At 46.4% G+C, this 23,116-nt stretch overlaps 1 protein-coding gene across 1 annotated transcript in view; it reads right to left on the bottom strand.

The window, feature by feature from the left end:
• LOC146829657 (C-type lectin-like) overlaps positions 1 to 23,116 on the bottom strand; it is a 48,045-nt gene that overhangs the window by 12,175 nt on the left and 12,754 nt on the right. Inside the window, exon 3 of the mRNA XM_085608331.1 lies at positions 15,254 to 15,385. Coding sequence (XP_085464457.1) covers positions 15,254 to 15,385 — 132 coding nt within the window. The remainder of the gene's footprint in view (positions 1 to 15,253; positions 15,386 to 23,116) is intronic.

Below are 23,116 nucleotides of genomic sequence, written 5' to 3'. Positions count from 1 at the left end.
GGTTTAGGCATAATTGGCATTATGATGCCCTCCCTTTGACAAAATACTGTGCCCAACATATTGTTGTTAAATCTTGGCTTATAAGGGCCTTCAGCAAAACGCTGTGTGTGGCGTAGAGGTCATAATGCTGTTTTTGTTGGAGCCATCAGCTGTATTATGGTCACCATCGTTGTAGGCCACTATTTCGACCTCCACAATTTCAGATTACCATTATCTCAAATCATCAGCATCAAAGTTGTTTATTTCGGGATCAAGCCTAAAAAACATGCAATCAAAATATAAAAACATTCTTATAAATACTTAAAAATAAAAAACAATAAAAACACAATACATGTACAAAAGATAAAAGTAGAGTACATAGCAACATGTAAATCTTTGCAGTTCATAAAAAATAATATTCAGTGAAGCAGCGGTACAGACAAAACGTGCAAATATACAGTTAGTCATAACTGCAGGGGCCAGCAGTGTCCTAGACTTAGGGGCTTATTTACAAGCCCTTTGCGCCGCCAGTACGTCACTTTTTCCTATATTAAAAGTGACACACCGGAGGCGCAAGGGGCTTGTAAATGAGCCCCCTAGTTTCATGGGAATACTGCAGTCAGATCTTAGAGTTCGAAAAGCTGTGCTGCTGGGCCTGGTACCCAAGGTAATGCCTATTGGCCGTAACCAGGACCTCCTAGGCTTATCATATACCTGACAGATAAAAGGAGGTGCTCTCCATCCTCAGTACAGTTATTGCAGAATGAGCAATTCTGTGTTTTCAAGCCGGCAGACTCCCACTCGTGCGTAAATGTATTCACTAGCAGTGTGCTGCTAACTGTAAACTTTATTAGCAGGGTGCGAGCTAGCGGTGGTACAAAAGCATCCATGGATGATTGAAATGGGGAAAAGAAAACATCCGTCAGCCTTCCCGTCTTTGCATTGCGGTGCTTAGAAACGATGCTATGAGCCCAGAAATTCTCTTTAACAACTGACTTGGAGTTGTGTTAATTTGGGATGGATGAGACCAATGTATACCAAGCCTATTGCGTTCAGTTGGCTCTTGCTGTAGCTGAGCCATGGTATGGTGGTGCTTGTCTTTAGGTGAAGTACCTCCTCCAGTGCTAATGTGTATATTGCCAGTCCCGGAATACACTCCAGTCTCACCCACAGAAGTGATGGTCTCAACTTTGCCTGATGTCCAATTTTTTTATGTCCGGTATCAAAGAACGGGGGACTGTCGGGGTGCTTCAACGGAGGTTGAACAGGGGGACTGGCGGGGTGCTTCTTCGGAGGTTGCACAGGGGGACTGGCGGGGTGCTTCTTCGGAGGTTGCACAGGGGGACTGGCGGGGTGCTTCTCCGGAGGTTGAACAGGGGGACTGTTGGGTGTTTCTCCGGAGGTTGAACAGGGGGACTGTTGGGGTGCTTCTCCGGAGGTTGCACAGGGGGACTGGCGGGGTGCTTCTTCGGAGGTTGAACAGGGGGACTGTCGGGGTGCTTCTTCGGAGGTTGCACAGGGGGACTGTTGGGGTGCTTCTTTGGAGGTTGTACAGGGGGACTGTTGGGGTGCTTCAACGGAGGCTGAACAGGGGGACTGTCGGGTGCTTCAACGGAGGCTGAACAGGGGGACTGTCGGGTGCTTCTTCGGAGGTTGAACAGGGGGACTGCCGGGGTGCTTCTTCGGAGGTTGTACAGGGGGACTGTTGGGGTGCTTCTTCGGAGGTTGTACAGGGGGACTGTTGGGGTGCTTCAACGGAGGCTGAACAGGGGGACTGTCGGGTGCTTCAACGGAGGCTGAACAGGGGGACTGTCGGGTGCTTCAACGGAGGCTGAACAGGGGGACTGTCGGGTGCTTTTCCGGAGGTTGAACAGGGGGACTGTTGGGGTGCTTCTCCGTAGGTTGAACAGGGGGACTGTCGGGTGCTTCTCTGGAGGTTGAACAGGGGGACTGTTGGGGTGCTTCTTCGGAGGTTGTACAGGGAGACTGTTGGGGTGCTTCAACGGAGGCTGAACAGGGGGACTGTCGGCTGCTTCTCCGGAGGTTGCATAGGGGGACTGTCGGGTGCTTCTCCGGAGGTTGAACAGGGGGACTGTCGGGGTGCTTCTCCAGAGGTTGAACAGGGGGACTGTTGGGGTGCTAGTCCGGAGGTTGAACAGGGGGACTGTCGGGGTGCTTCAACAGAGGCTGAACAGGGGGACTGTCGGGTGCTTCTCCGGAGGTTGCACAGGGGGACTGTCGGGGTGCTTCTTCGGAGGTTGAACATGGGGACTGTCGGGGTGCTTCAACGGAGGCTGAACAGGGGGACTGTCGGGTGCTTCTCCGGAGGTTGAACAGGGGGACTGTCGGGGTGCTTCTCCGGAGGTTGAACAGGGGGACTGTCGGGGTGCTTCTCCGGAGGTTGAACAGGGGGACTGTTGGGGTGGTTCTCCGGAGGTTGAACAGGGGGACTGTCAGGGTGCTTCTCTGGAGATTGAACAGGGGGACTGTCGGGGTGCTTCTCCGGAGGTTGAACAGGGAGACTGTTGGGGTGCTAGTCCGGAGGTTGAACAGGGGGACTGTCGGGGTGCTTCAACAGAGGCTGAACAGGGGGACTGTCGGGTGCTTCTCCGGAGGTTGCACAGGGGGACTGTCGGGGTGCTTCTTCGGAGGTTGAACACGGGGACTGTCGGGGTGCTTCAATGGAGGCTGAACAGGGGGACTGTCGGGTGCTTCTCCGGAGGTTGAATAGGGGGACTGTCGGGGTGCTTCTCCGGAGGTTGAACAGGGGGACTGTCGGGGTGCTTCTCCGGAGGTTGAACAGGGGGACTGTTGGGGTGCTTCTCCGTAGGTTGAACAGGGGGACTGTCGGGGTGCTTCTCTGGAGGTTGAACAGGGGGACTGTTGGGGTGCTCCTCCGGAGGTTGAACAGGGGGACTGTTGGGGTGCTTCTTCGGAGGTTGTACAGGGGGACTGTTGGGGTGCCTCTCCGGAGGTTGAACAGGGGGACTGTCGGGGTGCTTCTCCGGCGGTTGTACAGGGGGACTGTTGGGGTGCTTCTCCGGAGGTTGAACAGGGGGCCTGTCGGGGTGCTTCTCCGGAGGTTGAACAGGGGAACTGTTGGGGTGCTACTCCGGAGGTTGAACAGGGGGACTGTTGGGGTGCTAGTCCGGAGGTTGAACAGGGGGACTGTCGGGGTGCTTCAACGGAGGCTGAACAGGGGGACTGTCGGGGTGCTTCAACGGAGGCTGAACAGGGGGACTGTCGGGGTGCTTCTTCGGAGGTTGAACACTGGGACTGTCGGGGTGCTTCAACGGAGGCTAAACAGGGGGACTGTCGGGTGCTTCTCCGGAGGTTGAACAGGGGGACTGTCGGGGTGCTTCTCCGGAGGTTGAACAGGGGGACTGTCGGGGTGCTTCTCCGGAGGTTGAACTGGGGGACTGTTGGGGTGCTTCTCCGTAGGTTGAACAGGGGGACTGTCAGGGTGCTTCTCTGGAGGTTGAACAGGGGGACTGTCGGGTGCTTCTCCGGAGGTTGAACAGGGGAACTGTTGGGGTGCTTCTCCGGAGGTTGAACAGGGGGCCTGTCGGGGTGCTTCTCCGGAGGTTGAACAGGGGGACCGTGGGGTGCTTCTACGGAGGTTGAACAGGGGGACTGTTGGGGTGCTTCTCCGGAGGTTGTACAGGGGGACTGTTGGGGTGGTTCTCTGGAGGTTGAACAGGGGGACTGTCAGGGTGCTTCTCCGGAGGTTGAACAGGGGGACTGGCGGGGTGCTTCTCCGGAGGTTGTACTGGGGGACTGTCGGCTGCTTCTCCGGAGGTTGTACAGGGGGACTGTTGGGGTGCTTCTTCGGAGGTTGTACAGGGGGACTGTTGGGGTGCTTCAACGGAGGCTGAACAGGGGGACTGTCGGGTGCTTCAACGGAGGCTGAACAGGGGGACTGTCGGGTGCTTCAACGAAGGCTGAATAGGGGGACTGTCGGGTGCTTCTCCGGAGGCTGAACAGGGGGACTGTCGGGTGCTTCTCCGGAGGTTGAACAGGGGGACTGTTGGGGTGCTTCTCCGTAGGTTGAACAGGGGGACTGTCGGGGTGCTTCTCCGGAGGTTGAACAGGGGGACTGTCGGGTGCTTCTCTGGAGGTTGAACAGGGAGACTGTTGGGGTGCTTCTTCGGAGGTTGTACAGGGAGACTGTTGGGGTGCTTCAACGGAGGCTGAACAGGGGGACTGTTGGGTGCTTCTCCGGAGGTTGCATAGGGGGACTGTCGGGGGCTTCTCCGGAGGTTGAACAGGGGGACTGTCGGGGTGCTTCTCCGGAGGTTGCACAGGGGGACTGTCGGGTGCTTCTCCGGAGGTTGAACAGGGGGACTGTCAGGGTGCTTCTCCGGAGGTTGAACAGGGGGACTGTCGGGGTGCTTCTCCGGAGGTTGAACAGGGAGACTGTTGGGGTGCTAGTCCAGAGGTTGAACAGGGGGACTGTCGGGGTGCTTCAAGGGAGGCTGAACAGGGGGACTGTCGGGTGCTTCTCCGGAGGTTGCACAGGGGGACTGTCGGGGTGCTTCTTCGGAGGTTGAACACGGGGACTGTCGGGGTGCTTCAACGGAGGCTGAACAGGGGGACTGTCGGGTGCTTCTCCGGAGGTTGAACAGGGGGACTGTTGGGGTGCTTCTCCGGACGTTGAACAGGGGGACTGTTGGGGTGCTTCTCCGTAGGTTGAACAGGGGGACTGTCGGGGTGCTTCTCTGGAGGTTGAACAGGGGGACTGTTGGGGTGCTCCTCCGGAGGATAAACAGGGGGACTGTTGGGGTGCCTCTCCGGAGGTTGAACAGGGGGACTGTCGGGGTGCCTCTCCGGAGGTTGAACAGGGGGACTGTTGGGGTGCTTCTCCGGCGGTTGTACAGGGGGACTGTTGGGGTGCTTCTCCGGAGGTTGAACAGGGGGCCTGTTGGGGTGCTTCTCCGGAGGTTGAACAGGGGGACTGTGGGGTGCTTCTACGGAGGTTGAACAGGGGGACTGTTGGGGTGCTTCTCCGGAGGTTGTACAAGGGGACTGTTGGGGTGCTTCTCCGGAGGTTGTACAGGGGGACTGTTGGGGTGCTTCTCTGGAGGTTGAACAGGGGGACTGTCAGGGTGCTTCTCCGGAGGTTGAACAGGGGGACTGGCGGGGTGCTTCTCCAGAGGTTGTACTGGGGGACTGTCGGGTGCTTCTCCGGAGGTTGAACAGGGGAACTGTTGGGGTGCTTCTCCGGAGGTTGAACAGGGGAACTGTTGGGGTGCTTCTCCGGAGGTTGAACAGGGATTTTTAAAAGGCAATTCTCCTAAGTGACCAACCCACCAAGATTCTCCATATATTTCAGGACAATAATTTGAGCGATGTAATTGTACTGTCGTCTATTTGAGTGGCATCTAAGATTCCTTGTTCGACGTGTTTTGGGTCAGCCTCGTTTTCGGTAGGACCAGCAGTTGTATGGGAAACAAAATACCTTGTTGTATGAGGGCGACTGGGGCGTTATAGGCTCAGTTTGATGGCTTGGGGTAAAAGTATGAGCATTAGCATCGAAATGACCACCTGTCAATACAGAGGCATGGGCAGCAGAGGGTGGGCTTGAGACAATGAGTGCCCTGGCTGAGGACGTGGGCGGAGACCCTTCCCTCAGTCAGGCGGTTTAATTCAGGCCAGACTTCTCAGTTTGCGTAAAGTTTATTACCTCCACTAGTATTTGTAATTCTCTCCCATGTGAAATTAAACTTTCTGTATGCAGGGGACACAAGAGAAGCAGGGAGGGGCGAAGGCATTGTATCCGTTAGTTGAAACCCTGGGGTACCCCTGAATTGGATTGATGAGCCTGGAGGTGGGTCAGAACGTGCCTCCAAAGCCAGCAGCTCATTGGTCAGTGAGGAATCCTTCAGCGTTAGTCTTATTGCATCCCAGTTCCCCATAAGGTTGATTACACTTTGGACAGATTTTATGTCCAAATGTCTGATTAGGAAACACTTTCGGGTGAATCTAATCCAGAGGGACGCTTTATTTACCAATGATCCTTTGGTCTCCCATTGGCAAGGCTTGAGTCTTGGGGCATTTGACATGTATACCAAGGACTGATTACTCTGACTACTTATAGGAGGAGGCCTATGTGTTGTAGCCTTGGGGAAAGTGTTTCAATTCCTGGTTTGGGGAACAAAAAGAGTTATTGACCGCAGCTATGTGGTTAAATTGCCCACAGGTGTGGGGCAAGGTGCAATAGATCCCTTTGTCGGACACATACCCTCTAGCTGTTCTAGATGTAACTTGAGGTATGGGAGTATTTAACCCTACCCCCGCTTTGTAGGTCAATATTTGCGTAATGGTCAGGTACGGTCCTGGCTTGGGGTACATACGATGGATTATAGGAGGGCTGTGCCCCATTCTTATCAGACTTGTGAAATTGGGGTTTGCCCATGGCCATGGCAGGAAAATCGCAATGCACAAGTTCCCGATATGTGGGGTTTGAGTTCTTTCAGGAGATCTGCGTTTGTCTTGGAGAGCTCTAGTACCCTTTAATTTACGTAGTAAATACCGGCTATGTCCTTTTTTAATGTACCGATAAGCGAGATCATAACTCCCGGATTGTTGGGTGGCATGCTTTTAGATGAAGATGATGCAGGTTGGGTATTTTGTGTAGTTTGTTCAGGGAACAAGTCGATCAATGGGGCATAACGGTTTGATCATAAGATGTTGAGAGTGAGGGCTAGTTGTTCATCCGAAGGCTTGGCCCCAGGTGATTTTCCATTGGTAAAAGATATCTGGGTTTCGGAGGGGAGTGTTAAGCTGACGCATTCAGGAGCATTTGAAGCTGCCAACCCTTGAGTCAGGTCAGTGGTGGTAACGCCAGTCTTACGTTCTTTACTGTTCATGAAATGGGTTACTTTAGACTTGGCACCCTTACGCTGTACTCGCACTTTACCATGAGTAAGCAGATCCTCAACCTCTTCAATTAAATTGTCAATGTCGACCAAGGTACAGTTCTCTTCACGTGTGTTTTTGCTTGTTTGAGCTTCTTCCCAGATCCCCTAATAAGCTTCGTGGCCTTCCATTTTCTCATTTAGAATCACATTTTTAGGCAACTGACTGGATTTGCGGAATCTTCTGCTCGTGGTAGGCTCATACTTTGTTTCAGGATTCAGAGAACCAGGGAGGTGACCCTACCCAGCCTCATCCTGTTGCTGACGGGAGCAGGACAGGTCTGCTCGTGGACCGGGCTTTGCCTGGACGTGATCTGTGCGCTCCCCACAGAGCAGGATTGCAAAGAGCGCTAAGAGCGCGATGCAAGGCACTGCCTCCTTCAGGCACCAATTAGCAGGCGTGCCTCCTGGTGCAATGCTCGATGGGGGATGAAGTCCCCTAAGTACAGAATGGTCGTGGGGGTCCGTCACCCATTTGTCAGCCTTTGATATGCCCGGTGCAGTGAGATTGCAGAGAGTGCAATGCAAGACCCTGCCCCTTCAGTTACCAGTCATCAGGTGCACCTCCCGGCGCAGTGCACAATGGGTGATGAAGTCCCCTATATTCAGGGTGGTCGCTGGCTGGCCGTGAACCTCTTTGTCAGCCTTTGATGTGTCTCAAATCAATTTTTGACCTGGTGAGTACCTGTACATTTTATTTGATTTTTTGATTTATTTTTTCTTTCCTTTTCTTGACCCTTTAAGTTTTATTTATATTTAAAATGTTATTTCATTTTCATATTAATGTATAAAATCCACTATCACTGTGTGAACACATGAACACTATATGTATATTTGTCCATTGACTAAACCAAAGGTTAAAGTGATATTACAGGTAGGTTTTGAAATGGGTTATGAGCTAATGTTTAAAAACCGAAAAACATCTTTAATTCGCTAGTTATAGTTTAGTGAACTAACTTTAACTTATGTCCCAGCTATGCACTGCTTATGTTCTCACATAATATATCACTAATGGAAGGTTAAATTACCTTATTGGTGACATCACTGATGACATGTCAAATAACATTATTGATGATATTGATGTCATTACTGATGTAATCCCTGATGACTTCCTACAATGTTTGTCACAGTGTGCTATAGCTTGTGTGGACAGGAGGTAATCCAATAAGCACACCAGTGCCTACTTTTCTATCACCAGTCACTTTTTAATGGACATATCATTACGCAGCATGTAGGACACATCGCATATCTGTCAACTCATTCACATTTGCGGGATGTCACACTCTTTTTGCTGTTATTTACCCACCTAACAAACAAAAGGCCTTTATAGATTTTTATGGGGCACTCCCATTTTAAACCTAATAGACCCACTAACAAGTGTTTGATTTCTATATACCTTAATTACATCACCCTCTTAAAGATTTCAGAAGGTCCACAATTTTGAGTCAAGAGGTTGACAGGCTTCCATTAGCCTCTGATAAGACATTTTGATAAGGCCCTATGGACACCCATACAGAGCTTGGTAAAACACACAGCACACATTCCTGGAATGAACAAAATGGCGTGCAACATACAACCATAGAGACATTCTTAGAACCCCGGTGTGGTTTAAACCACCTCTATGTGGGTCACCCCTAAATTCTACATTATTCAACAAGTTGCAATGACTCAAAATCTTCAGGAAAGTTCTGGAAAAAACATCCACGCCTCATAAACACCCATTTTATATAGAAGTTGTCTATTATGCCGGATAGAAACTTTTTAACACTGGCACACCTCCACATGTCCACTAGTGGATAATCTGTCATGAGCACAAGCTTTGGCTTATCTCACAGATATTTTGCAGCAGGTGCTGCTTTAAGTAACAACCTACTTAAAAACAGTGTCTGCAACCCACTCCAGGTGTGCTCAGTGTGAGAAGCTGGCCTGGTATATGATGTCCACTTATGTAAGTGGGCACCTTGCACCAGTCCTGACAACCCTCATGGTGATTTAAGAAGTCTTAGACAACCTTAGAAAGCTCTCCAAGCAGTAGCTGTGGAGAGCAACCTTGAGGCTTTGTGCAGAAGATGTGTAAAGCAGCTTGTTTTACCAGAATGCAATTTTATAGGATAGATTAAGGAAAAAAGAACCTCAGAAAGTATTTATAAAAATATGTATTTATTATATATTACTCTCTAACACATACAAATATCTCCTACGGGGAGAGATACACAATGCACAGAATACTTACCAAAAAACACAATAAATAGCACAGAATACACAGTGGACCCCAGGGGAGGACCAAACCATATACTAAGAAAGTGGTATAAGAACCAGGGCTCAAGTCAGGATGATGTCGAGAGCACGTAGAAGTGCTGGGGATCCACAGAACCACCAAGGTAAGTAGATAGGGACCCCGCGGAGAGAGCGTGTGCAATGTGGGAACATGACCGTGTGCTCTGTACAAGTCTACGTGTAAGTCGCGTTTGGATTTTTAAAGATTAAGGACCCTTCCCAGTGGACCCTGGAGAAACCACGTGGAAGACAGAAGGTTGGAAAGCCACCCCACCCTTGGATACCCTAGTGGCCACGTTACCTACACTAGGGAAGCCGGGTGCATACGTGTGAAGTGGTGTCAGAAACCACTGTCGAACCCAATGGAGGATTTCAGGAAAGTGCCGCTAATGGAGAATGAAAAACTGTCCGGTGGAATCCGAAGGTGGAGTCTAGATTAGAGGTACCTGCAAGCAGAGGGGCCAGAGTCTACGTCACCCAGGAGTGACCAGGAGATTTGGAAGACGGATGCCCTCTGATGTCGAGTGTTGCAGGATGGGTGACTATGACCTTGACTCTGCAGCCGTGAGGAGCAGGCAACACTGAGGAGGACCAGGAGCCGTGCACAAACTGTTCTACGAAGGATGGCGAGTGCTGAGGGGTCAGTGTCCCTCAGGAACACCAACAAGCCTTGGCAAATGCAACCGACGCAAGAAGTGAAGAAGGAGCAACGTCGGGACCAGCAAGGTCCAGGGGACTCACCAAAAACTGGGGAGTCGGGGCAGGCCCGAGCAATGTGGGGAACCCAAAATAAATTAGTGTGACCCTCAAATGGACCCACAGGCCGGAGGCACTGGAGTTGCAAGAGGACCTCAAGCAGCTCACTAACAGATGCAGGCCACGATGCACACAATGTGGTGTGGCTGAAGAGTCTGGTCACTGGAGGTGGTCGAGTTTGGGGCTACTTGAAGCCCAAAGATCTTGGAAGGAAGCCAACAAGCCTGTGCAACTGCAAGATGACGGGGTGCACAGGGGTTCGGTTAATGCAACCCCCACTGGGAAACTGGCCTCAAACATGGTGAGAGGGCAGGGCAGGCCTCGGGAGTTGTGGAAAACCACCACCTGTGTTGCTGAACCTTACGGAGTCCGGAGGAGCACAGGATCAGCAGACCGATCAACTTAATTGCAGTGCCTGCGAATGCTGGGGACTGACTACTTCACTCCAAGGGAGATTCCTTCAAGTGTCTTTGATGCTTCACAGGCCGTGGAAGGTTCCTGTATGATGCACAGGCAGAGACGATGCAGCAGACTGGAAGCAAGACGAAGTCATGCCCAAACGAAGTCCAGAGTGCCCAGACTGTAGAAGAGGAAATGGTGTTTGATCTGAATCTTATCCCATGACAAATCTAGGGACCTACACCCAGGAAAGCCCTTAAGTGCCCTAGGGAAAGGGTTCGGAAGATTTGGAGGACCGTCCCACGGGAGGGTCTGGACAGGAGGGAGGTTACTCCCATGTCTTCTGTCCAGTTTCGCACCAGAGCGGGAGCCAACCGCTCCCAGGACTGGTTTAAATTGGACTATGCACGGGGACACCAAATGTGCCCCTCATGTAGACTTTCTGACACTGACAAGCGCACCCACCCAGTCCCAGTACACTAAATCCTGTCTGGGAGGTGGTCACACTTCCCTGTGACAGGATGCCTATAGTTACACCTTCCTCCGCTCGAGCTTGGTTCAGCAGCAGGAGGGCAGAAATGTGTCTCTGGTCGGCAGCAACCATTTTGTGCTCTCCGGGTCTAGAAGGTTGGCACCGGGAACACTGAGAGTCTAACAGAGGACTGTTCCAGTGCTTGGACTCATACCTCCCACACCATTTATGGTGTGGGAGGTATGATTCCAACATGTTTGATACCAAACATGATAGGATTCGTTGCAGCCAGTTCCGAGATGGTCATCACCTAACTATGCAGTGCCCCTCTATATAGTATATGGCTGCTTCACTGACTACCTGGGAGAATGGACTCTGTAGGCTCTAGGAGTGTCCTGCTCATGCAGGGGCACCCTCTCACTTAAAACCAAGCCCCCTGCCTTCCGGATTGACAAGGCCTGCTATAGGGGTCACTCATGTGCAGTGACCCTAGATATAGGAAACCTATATCTCTAATAAGTGGTGCTAGCACCAACTTACACAGGCTGCAATGGTAGGCCTGTAGTTCCATTTTGAATGGTCTCTCATGGGTGGAATGATACATGCTTCAGCCCATGGGAGACATCTGGGGTACCTATGCCCTGGGTACCTTAGTACCCCATACAAGGAACTGACAAGGGTACCCCAGTATCCAATCTGGGACGTACCTTAATATTGAGCACAACATTTTAGGGAGAAAGCAGATAGACTGGGGTCCTGACTTGCTGGATCCCAGTCAGACTAGTAAAAAACAGCATCACATCAAGCAAAACGTGGGGGTAACCATGCAGAAGGATCCTACCTTCCTACACTCAGTCTTTACCCTGTATAAGATGCTGTACTCCTTGTACCCACACATTTATTGGTAGCTAAATCGTGCACCATATAACGTTTGCAATAAACAGCCAGACTTGGCTTGAGGCCTACCCTAAATCCCTTTTATCTACCCACATATGTACGCACAGTAATTCTATGCTGTATATGACTGTAGGTCTTTTACACATTTTTCTAACTACCATTTCTTTTTTTAATTGATGCAAGGGTTTATGGTGTAATGTGTAATAGCAGTATCATGGATGATGTCATAAGTGAAGTCAATAATTATGCCATTTGAGATGTCATCAGTGATATCATCCATGATGTTGTTTAACATGTCCTGAATGAGGTAATATGTGTGGTCATAAGCAGTGCATTACATGGGTATTTTAAGAGATGAAATTACCAAACCTAACCATAGCATAACATTAACCTTTTGTTTAAAACAAATAACATTTCAGTTTTTTAAGGTACATGGACATCTTATTACCAAACCTAACTATGGCAGCATTTTATCCTTTTATAATTTTCAGCAAATAGGTGGACCATTTTTTATCATAGTCTAACCAGAATTTTTGAGGGAACTCTGCTCTTAGACGACTAATATCTGGCCACGCCCTGCCCAGCACCTTTTATGGATGCTCTTACCCCTATGCCTGTGTACAGCAGTAGTGGGGCACTGAACCAGCTAGGCATGCACCCCTCCATCCATGAGGATCTTTCCCCTCTATGAAAAGCCTTCAGCCATGTGCAGTGAAAGCAAGGAATAAGACCTGGCTTGTGGTCAGGCCTTGTGTCCTACACTCTGCGAATGCTACAGACACCATTGGGCCATGCTCAGCTGGGCAAAAGCCTTGTTTGCAGCCAGGCCTGCACCCCACGCTTTGAAGACACTCATTCCCAAAGGCAGTGTACAGCAGGAGTGGTGGGGAGCCCTGAGCTCTGTCGACTTCGGACCTTGCATAGCACATAAACCGGCTTAAATTTGTTGTTAACCGCAAACCTGAGGATCCGGGGTTCCTTTAGAGCAAGTATCCTCACCAAAGTACTGCGGCTTGCAGTGCACCACTGTATCATATTAGGATTGCTTGCTCCCAAGTGCCCATGTTAGTTCTATGCAACAAAAGGGTGCAAAAAGAACAAATGATGGTCAGGATGCTGAACAATGCAAACATTCACCCCCAGTAACAAAGATCTGGGTTTATTCCCTCGTTCTTTTGCTCACCACACCACCCCAGTTTGGACCCAGCCATATGCAAATCAGTCTTGCTCCTGTTCCTCATGGGAACAGTCCAGCCCGAACTGCAAGCCAGGTCCTCCCTGGACCGTAAACATGCATCCTGGGACCGGTTTCAGGGCATCACCCCTCATCAGCCAGGGTAGCTTGAATCCAGTGGTGCAGTGATCACTAGACCCATGTCTGGGCATACCATTTCCACTTAGGGCGCCAAATGCAAAAAGAACAAATGATAGACGGAATGCTGAACGATGCAAACATTAACCCCAGTAACAAAGATCTGGGTTTATTCCATCGTTCTTTTGCTCACTCCCCTTCCCCCCCAGTTTGGACCGAGCCATATGCCAATGAGTCTTGGTCCTGTTCCTCATGGGAACAGTCCAGCCCGAACTGCCAAGCCAGGTCCTTCCAGCACCGGAAATAAGCTTCCTGTGACCGGTTTCAGGGCAGCACCCCTCATCAACAAGGCTAGCTTGAATTTAGTGGTGCAGTGAGCATGGGACCCACGTCTGGGCATACCCTTCCCACTTAGGGCGACAAATGCAAAAACAACAAATGATGGATTTAGGCTCAGATCTCTGTACTTGGGTGAATGTTTGATGTTGTTCAACATTCTATCCATCAATTGTTTTTTTTGCATGGACCAAAGGGGGCACACACAAGGGCCTGGCTGGATTCTGCAGTAGCAAGTGCTCGTACCAAAGAATCTGTGACAAAGATTTACATGTTACCGTCCCTCACATATTAGCGAACTCATTACATATTCTTGATAACATCCTTATTGATATCTGAAATGACAACTTTGACAACAGCAGTGTTAACAACACAGTGCCGGGAGGGGGCACGCGTTATTGTTACTTGAGGTAAATATAACTGGTGAATTTTTGTGGTTTTGTTAGTTTAAAACGTGAGGTTTTAACTGACATTTTCACCTAACTATAACATCCCTTAAATCTTTGTGTTTTCGGTCCTTTCTCTGACCCCTTGAATTAATTTCGAAACTTTTTTTCAGGACTGGGACTGAGTCCCTGAGTCCTAAATGGCTGTCACCACATCTTTGTAGATGTGGTGGCAGCCAATCAGATCTTAAGATCTGTTGGCTCTGCGGATCCTCTATATATTTTGCACCTCAATATCTCTACAGCTATTGAACAAAATTACACACAAAAAGTACGCTTACTAGGCAAAGATCTAGCTTTCTGGCAAATTTGGTGTAATTCGGATCTACCGTTTTGGCTGTAGCTGTGTCTAAATTTTCCATGGAAAATATATGAGGAAACCACGATTTAAGAACCCCCTTTTTCCAGCTCCCACTTGACGGATCACCACAAACCGTTCCAGGAAGGAGCTGAGGTGGATGAGATTTTTTGGGGGGGAAAGTTTCGTGAAGATTAATGGAATGGCATCACAGGCTTATGCTTTTCCTATGAAAGTGTGGTCCTAAGTATAACTATCCATAATTATACATATTCATGATACCACTTATAGCCATGCCTGGTGACTTTGCGTGGCTTCATAAATCTTTATGAGAGCCCGAGTCAGAGCATGTACCACTTTACCTGGTCCGAAAGTGACGCAGGGCTCTCATAAATAAGCCCCAAAGCCTTCTGCCCTCCTTTCTTTCAGTGAATCCCCTTCTCTTCAGTTCTTATTATCCGGTCAGATGTTACCTTGGTCGAAGGTCGTTTCTTGCAGCTCAGATTCCGGTGAAAATTTCAACTGGCTCCCCTGAATGAGATCGGCTATGAATGGAGAAGTTTTGAGTAGTTAGAGGAACAGCTATAAGTGGAGAGTCATAAAGGAGCTATGAAAGTATGAAGGCGGTGCCTAGTGAGTTTATTTTACAGGGTACTTGTCGGGGTGTGATCACACTGAAACAATGAGCCTTGGAAATTGTATGAGTCGCCTGCATGTTGTGCAATTGTGGTGGCACAACTAAGCCACATGTACTTTAAGAGTTGTGAGGAGTAGCCATTCTTGGAGAGGGTTGTACTCATACGCTGGAGGGGAGAGGACTGTGGAGGTCTGTTAGGGCTGGAGCAGTGTGTGTCCAGGCCGCTAAAGTTGTGCAGGGTCGAAAGTGGTTTCCTACAAAATTCTTCCAAAATAAAAACACATTTCATACTCTCCTGTTAGGAGACCTTCAACAGAAGGCCAAAGTGTTGCCACACTTTTCAGTTATGATTTCTGTTCTCAAGATCTAAATAGCATAATATTGATGAAAATCAATAGCAAAAAAAAGTTCCTAAAATGTTTCTAGCAAGAGTGGGCAGCTGTTCCCCCTCATTGGATTCAAAAGCACCTGTCCTTTCCATTCCCATCAATGTCAGCACAATGCACTTGTTGCTCTGAGGAACGTACCTGCTGCAGATAGATCCCCCCTATCCAGAGAGGTTGCGGGTTATCAAGGGACAAGCCACGTAGTTCAATATTGTGTCTGCTGGAGTGTATGGAGGCCAGGTGCCCACCACGGATCTTGTGCCTGCAGAACAGCTACATCAAAGTGGGTTCAAGTAAAGCGAGAACAGAGACGAAGAGTGGGAGAAAGAAAGAACATCAGTTGAAGCAAACATAATACGATTTATGCATTTCCATCATCTCATGGATACATCTGAGAGTTCCATACTTTTGTGCATGAAGACAAGAATCAGAAGGATGTCAATCAGGGGTAACCAGGATCAGCAGCTGCTTGCCTGTTGGGACTCCTCGCACTGCCCTTGCTACTCTGGTTCTCCGTGGTCATGAAGGTATTGGCAGGACCAGAAAGTAAACGAACCTCTGAGAACCATCTTTACTTTCTAAAGCTCACACGGTTTACCCTTCCCGGGTCCATAGCAATAAATAGGATGCTGTTGAGGGGCTCCTGATTGGACAAGTGCATGTGCGGGCCAGCTATTTCGTCGCTTCCTCACTGGGCTGCAGGCTTGGGGTCTATGTTCATCAAACCTTAGGCGACTACGAGTAAACCCTGCAAGCCTCTAGGGTTACATCCTAACCATAGGTGACAGTCAGTGCCTTTCCCCTGCCAAGCAACCCTCTTGGTTTTCTGACACAAAGAAACTTCCTTTTGGAGGTAGCCTCTTCTTCCAGGCTAGGAAATATAGCAAACTATTAAATAGTGGTACCAGCCATCTAAACGCAAATGCATATAGAAGGTTCCCTCCGCTGGTGAACTGAGTGGAGGCTGGAGTGGTAGTGAAAAAAAAGAAGCACTGGGAAGTAAGAAGAAAGCTCAGCCATCCGTCTGTGTCTCAAACAAACCCATGAGAAAGCTGGAGCACTGGTCATATATGGGTGCCATTCAGATATCATGGAATGCTAGCCAGATAATCCCTGGCCACTGCTGCAGCTCTGGGGCTCTTAGCAAGAAGGTCAGAAGAGGGAGGGCAAGGGGACAAGAGGGGGAAGGGATCTGGGGTGGGTAGTAGGTTGTGAAGTGTACTTCTAATGAAAATAGTTATTTTTATACAACAGGGAATATAACTTCTTCACATTACACTTTTGCTGTTCATTTCTGGGTAGTGCGCATTTTATTGGCCTTGCTGTCAATGATGCTATATAAACCAGGGCCATGAGGAAACATTATATGATTGTGTTTTACATACTGGGGCAAATTGGTTTCAGGCATCACAGAATTATTATATATACCTGTGCAATATGTACTCTGGCATGGCAGTGTCACTGCACATACCTCTGCAATATGTACTCTGGCATGAGAGTGTCACTGCACATACGTTTGCAATATGTACTCTGGCATGGCAGTTACTATATATACCTTTGCAATATGTACTCGGGCATGGCAGTGTCACTGCACAAACGTTTGCAATATGTACTCTGGCATGGCAGTTACTATATATACCTTGACAATATGTACTCTGGCATGACAGTGTCACTGCACATACCTTTGCAATGTGTACTCTGGCATGACAGTTACTATATATACCTTTGCCATATGTACTCTGGCATGACAGTTACTATATATACCTTTGCAATATGTACTCTGGCATGACATTTACTACATATATCTTTGCAATATGAACTCTGGCATGACAGTTATTATATATACCTTTGCAATATGTACTCTTGCATGACATTTACTGTATATATCTTTGCAATATGAACTCTGGCATGACAGTTACTATATATACCTTTGCAATATGTACTCTGGCATGACATTTACTATAAATATCTTTGCAATATAACCTCTTGCATGACAGTTACTCTATATACCTTTGCAATATGTACTCTGGCATGGCAGTATTACTACACATACCTTTGCAATATGTACTCTGGCATGACATTTACTATATATTTCTTTGCAATATGTACTCTGGCATGGCAGTATTACTATATATGTATTCGCAATATGTACTCTAGCATGGCAGTGTTACTATATATACCTTTTCAATATGTACTCTGGCATGGCAGTTACTATATATACCTTTGCAATATGTACTCTGGCATGACCGTTACCATATATACCTTTGCAATAGGTACTCTGAAATGACAGTGTCACTGCACATACCTACGCAATATGTACTCTGGCATGACAGTTACTATATATACCTTTGCAATATATACTCTGGCATGACAGTGTTACTATATATACCTTTGCAATATGTACTATGACATGACAGTCACTATATATACCTTTGAAATATGTACCCTGGCATGACAGTTACTATATATACCTTCGCAATATGGACTATGGCATGACAGTTACTATATATACCTTTGAAATATGTTCTCGTGTATAGCAGTGTTACAACACTTACATTTGCAATATGTACTCTGGCATAACAATGTCACTGCACACACCTTTGCAATATGTACTCTGGCATGACAGTGTTACTATATATACCTTTACAACATGTACTCTGGCATGACAGTTAAAATATATATCTGTGAAATATGTACTCTGACATGACAGTTACTATATATACCTTTGCAATATGCACTCTGGCATGGCAGTGTTACTCTATATGTATTTGCTATATGTACTCTGGCATGACAGTTACTATATATACCTTTGCATTATGAACTCTGGCATGATAGTTACTATATATACCTTTGCAATATGAACTCTGCCATGACAGTGTCACTGCACATACCTTTGCAATATGTACTCCTTCATGACAGTTTTACTACATATACCTTTGCAAAATGTACTCTGGCATGACAGTGCTCCTGCACATCACTTTGCAATATGTACTCTGGCATGACAGTTACTATATATACCTTTGCAATATGAACTCTGGCATGACAGTTACTGTATATACCTTTGCAATATGTACTTCTTCATGACAGTGTTACTACACATACCTTTCCAATATGTACTCTGGCATTGCAGTGTCACTGCACATACCTTTGCAATATGTACTCTGGCATGACAGTATTATTATATATATCTTTGCAATATGTACTCTGGCATGAAAGTTACTATATATACCTTTGCAATATGTACTCTGGCATGACAGTATTATTATATATATCTTTGCAATATGTACTCTGGCATGAAAGTTACTATATATACCTTTGCAATATGTACTCTGGCATGACAGTGTTACTATATATACCTTTCCAATATGTACTCTAGCATGGCAGTGTTACTACACATACCTTTGCAATATGTACTCTGGCATGGCTGTGTTACTATATATACCTTTGCAATATGTACTCTGGCATGGCAGTGTTACTATATATTGCATATGACGCATTCTCTGAACTAAGAGAACGTCCCTCCTAGCGCAGCTGCAAGAATCGCGTGGGCGATATTCAAAATATGATTCCAATGTAAATTAATAGTTTGAGAATGATGATATGAGTTATTTCAAATCTTTATTCATTCCATAAAGATGAGTATACTTATTTTTTGCCCGCGAAGTCATCATTTGCAATATGTCAATAAAGTTAAAGCATAATCCCAATGCATTTCGGGCTTAACAATAGCCCTTCATCAGGGGCTATCTAAACACAGAAAATAATGAAGTATGATAAATGAAGTGCCCGTGAGTTGTAATAATATTCATCGCTCCACCGAAAAAAACTCTGGTATAAAGTAAAGGTTAACAACTCCATGAGAAATATTTGAAAATCCTGATCAAGTTGTGATTGTAAGAGTGTCTGCTCGATGGCTTCTATGCCCAAGTTGTGCGGTATTGACGTGTAGAGGGATTTGACATTGATCGTACACATCCAGACTTCTTCGTCATCAGGGAGTTGTATTTTGTTAAAAAAGCCTGTGGTGTCTCTAACATATGTGCTTGTTTGTATCACAAATTGTTGTAGGTGTGCGTCTTCCCACGGGCTCATGAATGCTTCCTCGGGTGGACACGATGGGACGAAAAGGTGGGTTTCTGAGATCCTTATGAATTTTAGGCAACATGTATAGGGTTGGTGTTTTGGGGTGTGCCTGTGTCAGGAATCTTTTGTTTTTTTCGTTGATGATGCCGTCTTCAGTGGCTTTGCATAAGATTTTATTCAAATGATCCTGAAATTGTTCGGTGGAATTGTTTGTGAGTTTGTCGTACGTGTTTTTGTCATTAACATGGTGATTTACTTGAGTGTTGTAAAAATTAGTATCCATCACTACAAGGGCGCCGCATTTGTCTGCCTTTTGACATATAATGGAGTGATTCTTTGCCAGTTTTTTCAAAATCTTCCGTTCCTTGTTGGTAAGATTTTGTATTTTCAATGTTTTTTTGAAGTTGAATTTTTTAATATCATTCTTGACAAGATTTTCAAAAGAATCCAACGTTTTGTGACTGATAGGTGCTTGAAAAGTACGTTTGTTTCTGAGATTTTTTAATAATGGATCTTCTTTTTTTTCTTGATGATGAGGTTCAACAATGTTCTCAATGAAATGGCGTAACCGTAAGTTGCGCATGAGTTTGAATAGGCTGACCTCCAATTCTAATTTGTTGATGTGACAGGTGAGTACAAACGAAGTGCATTTCTGTAGTGTCTGTATTTCCATCTGACTGAGTTGCTGTGATGAAATGTTGATGACCAGATTTTTTCTGTCTAAGTCCTCTACCCCTTGTTGCGTCTGCCCGCTGTCGGCGGTGCTCTTGAAATGTTTTTTTCTGGTCCTATGCCTTTTGCCCCTCCTGGGTCTTCTGGATCTTTTTTACCTTCCTCTAAAAAAGGAACTTCCGTAATTGGTTGGGTTACAGCAGAGGTGGATGGTTGCCCTGGTGTGGTTCTAGGTGTCTGGTCTCTGGATTCTCCTTCAGATGATGATGTTTCAGTCTCTTGACTATATGGTTTGTTTTGACGTCTTTTGGCATATATTTCTGCCCACATGTACACCTCACCCATTTTGTAATCAATCGTGTCTCTTTTATATTTGCGAATTTTGCGTTCGCTGATTTCTTGTGAGTATTTATCAAGTTGTGTGTTGATGTCCTCTAGGGTCTTCTGCCAGTCTTCAACCGCCATTGATTCTTGTAGTTCAGACTTCGTTTGTGTGGAAGATGTCATTCTTTAAAGTTCCTCTATAATAAGCAGAATAAGGTCTAGCGAACACTTGTTGAGTATGGCGTACCATTTTTCAATAAATGTGGGACTATTCTTGCATAATAAAGGTTGTAAGGGGACCCACAGTCCTCCTGGAATTTGTTGCGCCCGATGATACTTGATTAAACTGCTGGCGTGTAAACGCTGATTAATTTCTCTTTTGTGAGATATAAAAGTTGACGTAGGTTGTTTTCCTTGCTCCTTTGGTTAGTGATGGGCGTGGTGTCCTCATTAATGAGTGCATACATTTTCGAAGCATCATCGTCTGCAAATGCAAACGTGTCAGCTCATAAGTCTGTAAGTCTTGAAATGTCATCAAATGCCATATTATTCACAAGTTGTATAATGGGCTATGCTAAGTTAAGGGCGATCAGGCTGGTAGAACATCAAATAGAGGAGTTGAACGCGTACAAGCAAGCTGTAAGGTATCACAAGGTTGTAGCGTGCCACGGAGGTGTCACTCTCTGATCATGGGAGTGTCAGTAACAAACTGCATATGACACGTTCTCTGAACTAAGAGAACGTCCATCCTGGCGCTGCTGCAAGAATCGCGTGAGCGATATTCAGAATATTGTTCCAATGTAAATTAATAGTTTGAGAATGGTGATATGAGTTATTTCAAATCTTTATTCATTCCATAAAGATGAGTAAACGTCTTTTCTGCTAGCGAAGTAATCATTTGCAGTATGTCAATAAAGTTAAAGCATAATCCCAATGCATTTCTGGCTTAACAATAGCCCTTCATCAGTGGGCTTCTAAACACAGAAAATAATGAAGTATGATAAATGAGGAGCCACGTCATCTAGAGAAAAACTCTTGTCAAGTTGTAGCGTGTATTATCATGCAAAGGTGCCAAAAAACAGCAGTTCTACGAGTGTGAAAAAAGTTTTGGAGGTGTACCGTGTTGTTTAACGAAAATGCTAAAGATAACACATGCCGCATTGTTTAACGGAGGTGCTCAAAGTAACTCATAAACGTATATAAAAGAGTGAATGTTAAAAATGTGTACCACAAATCAAGAGTCATGCATCAATTGAAAACGTTAATAAGTCCTTGTCAGTCGGGCGGTTTTTATATGCGATAACGTGGTGGCCGGTAGTGCAAATGTCAACGCTTACGAGCGTGTTCACAAACGGCTTGTCAATAAAGGTGGACGCTGTTAATATAAACAACATTAACTGTTAGAAGAAGTGCGGTCTTGCCTAATTGAACGCAAACATGTGCTTTTAGTCAAGTAGTGAATCAAGTCCCGTGATTGGGCGTGCGCTTACCGGTTTCGTACCATACTTTGGAACAAAATAATTCTCCCGTCTCTCGTATCCTGAGGAGGGTGTTGTTAGCGCGAAGGTTGTTACGTGACTGTAAGCGTGGTGGTTCATAAAAGGTGCAAGACATTGTAAGCGGACTGTAGTTGTAACCAAACAAAGACAGAGGACTATTACGTGTAAAACATGGCGACCATGTGATATGAAAATAAAGTAATGCAAAAAAAGGTGGAAGAATACAATGAGAAAAATGAAATTTGAGAAATGAAAAAATCAATGGTAAGTGCAATTATAAATTCACCCACTCCAAGTGGCATGCTTCATCATAGACCTTGGTCCTTGCTAGCAAACAAGTTGCTTGGCTGGTTCATTCAGAGCTTTTAGATGTATTTTCTTCCAGCGTGGGATGAGTGTATCCTGTCTTGGTCCCATAGTTACTAAAATTGTATATAGCGATAGTACCTCTTACATTTTATTAATGTTGTAGATCAATTATAAAAATGATGTGATGGTAATGCAGTAAATTGTGAAACCTCCTTCATCACTCCTCAACTGGTTGACATGTTTCTGCCCCAACTACCTTGCCCTTCAGTCAATGCGAATTCACCAAGACACGTGTGAATGTACCTTTCACTATGTCTTAAATAGTTAATCATGTAAAAAGATGATAGCAAAAGGGATAAACCTGTCTTCCAGGATACAGCAGGTACCATCTTAGGATCTGCTCCTTTTCATTTCAATTGTAGTTAGCCCCTTTCAGAAGCATTCTGTGATAATTATCTGCCCCCGGCCACGAAAGACTGATATATTGAACTGAATTATTTTGGAATTTCTGGGAGAAGGCTGCCCTTCATGATAGAAAGTGTCAAGCTGAGAGATGGTACAAAAAGGTGAATCCCCCTGTGTCTGGAAGTTAATATATTTGATGAAGAGTCAAGGAACTCTGCCTTTTAGGTAAAACAGCACGGAATAAAGAAAACACTGAAGCTTGCTGGGGCAATCAGTAATCTTTTGAAAGGCAGCAGAGCTTCCAGATGGCCTTCTGTACCACTGCATCCTTCTGATCAGCCAGTTATGAAGGTAGTCCTGCCGCTTACTTATCAACAATGTGACTATATGACACTGGAAGGGGTGCTTATCACTGAACAGCTAATGCTTGGTGGGACTTTAGTTCCTAAAGATCCAGTGGTGGATGTCACCCTTCAATTTATTTTAGCAACAGGGTTCATGTCACACTAGTTGGAAGGCAAGAAGAGAAATGTCCCACTTAATGACCCACTTCTAAATCCGGGCCTGCAGGAAAAGAAAGGGACTCTATTCTGGGTTTTCACATTAAACATAGTAATGTACTCTGCGAGTTTAGAGAAGGAACTTCAGGGGTGAATCCAAAATCTGGATGCTATCACACCAATGGCCATCTTCAAGAAAGGCTTAGATCTTA

The sequence above is a fragment of the Triturus cristatus genome, chromosome 5_2 (assembly GCF_964204655.1).
Source record: "Triturus cristatus chromosome 5_2, aTriCri1.1, whole genome shotgun sequence".
NCBI classification, from domain to species: Eukaryota; Metazoa; Chordata; class Amphibia; order Caudata; family Salamandridae; genus Triturus; species Triturus cristatus.
This window is presented reverse-complemented; position numbering and strand designations above follow the sequence as displayed.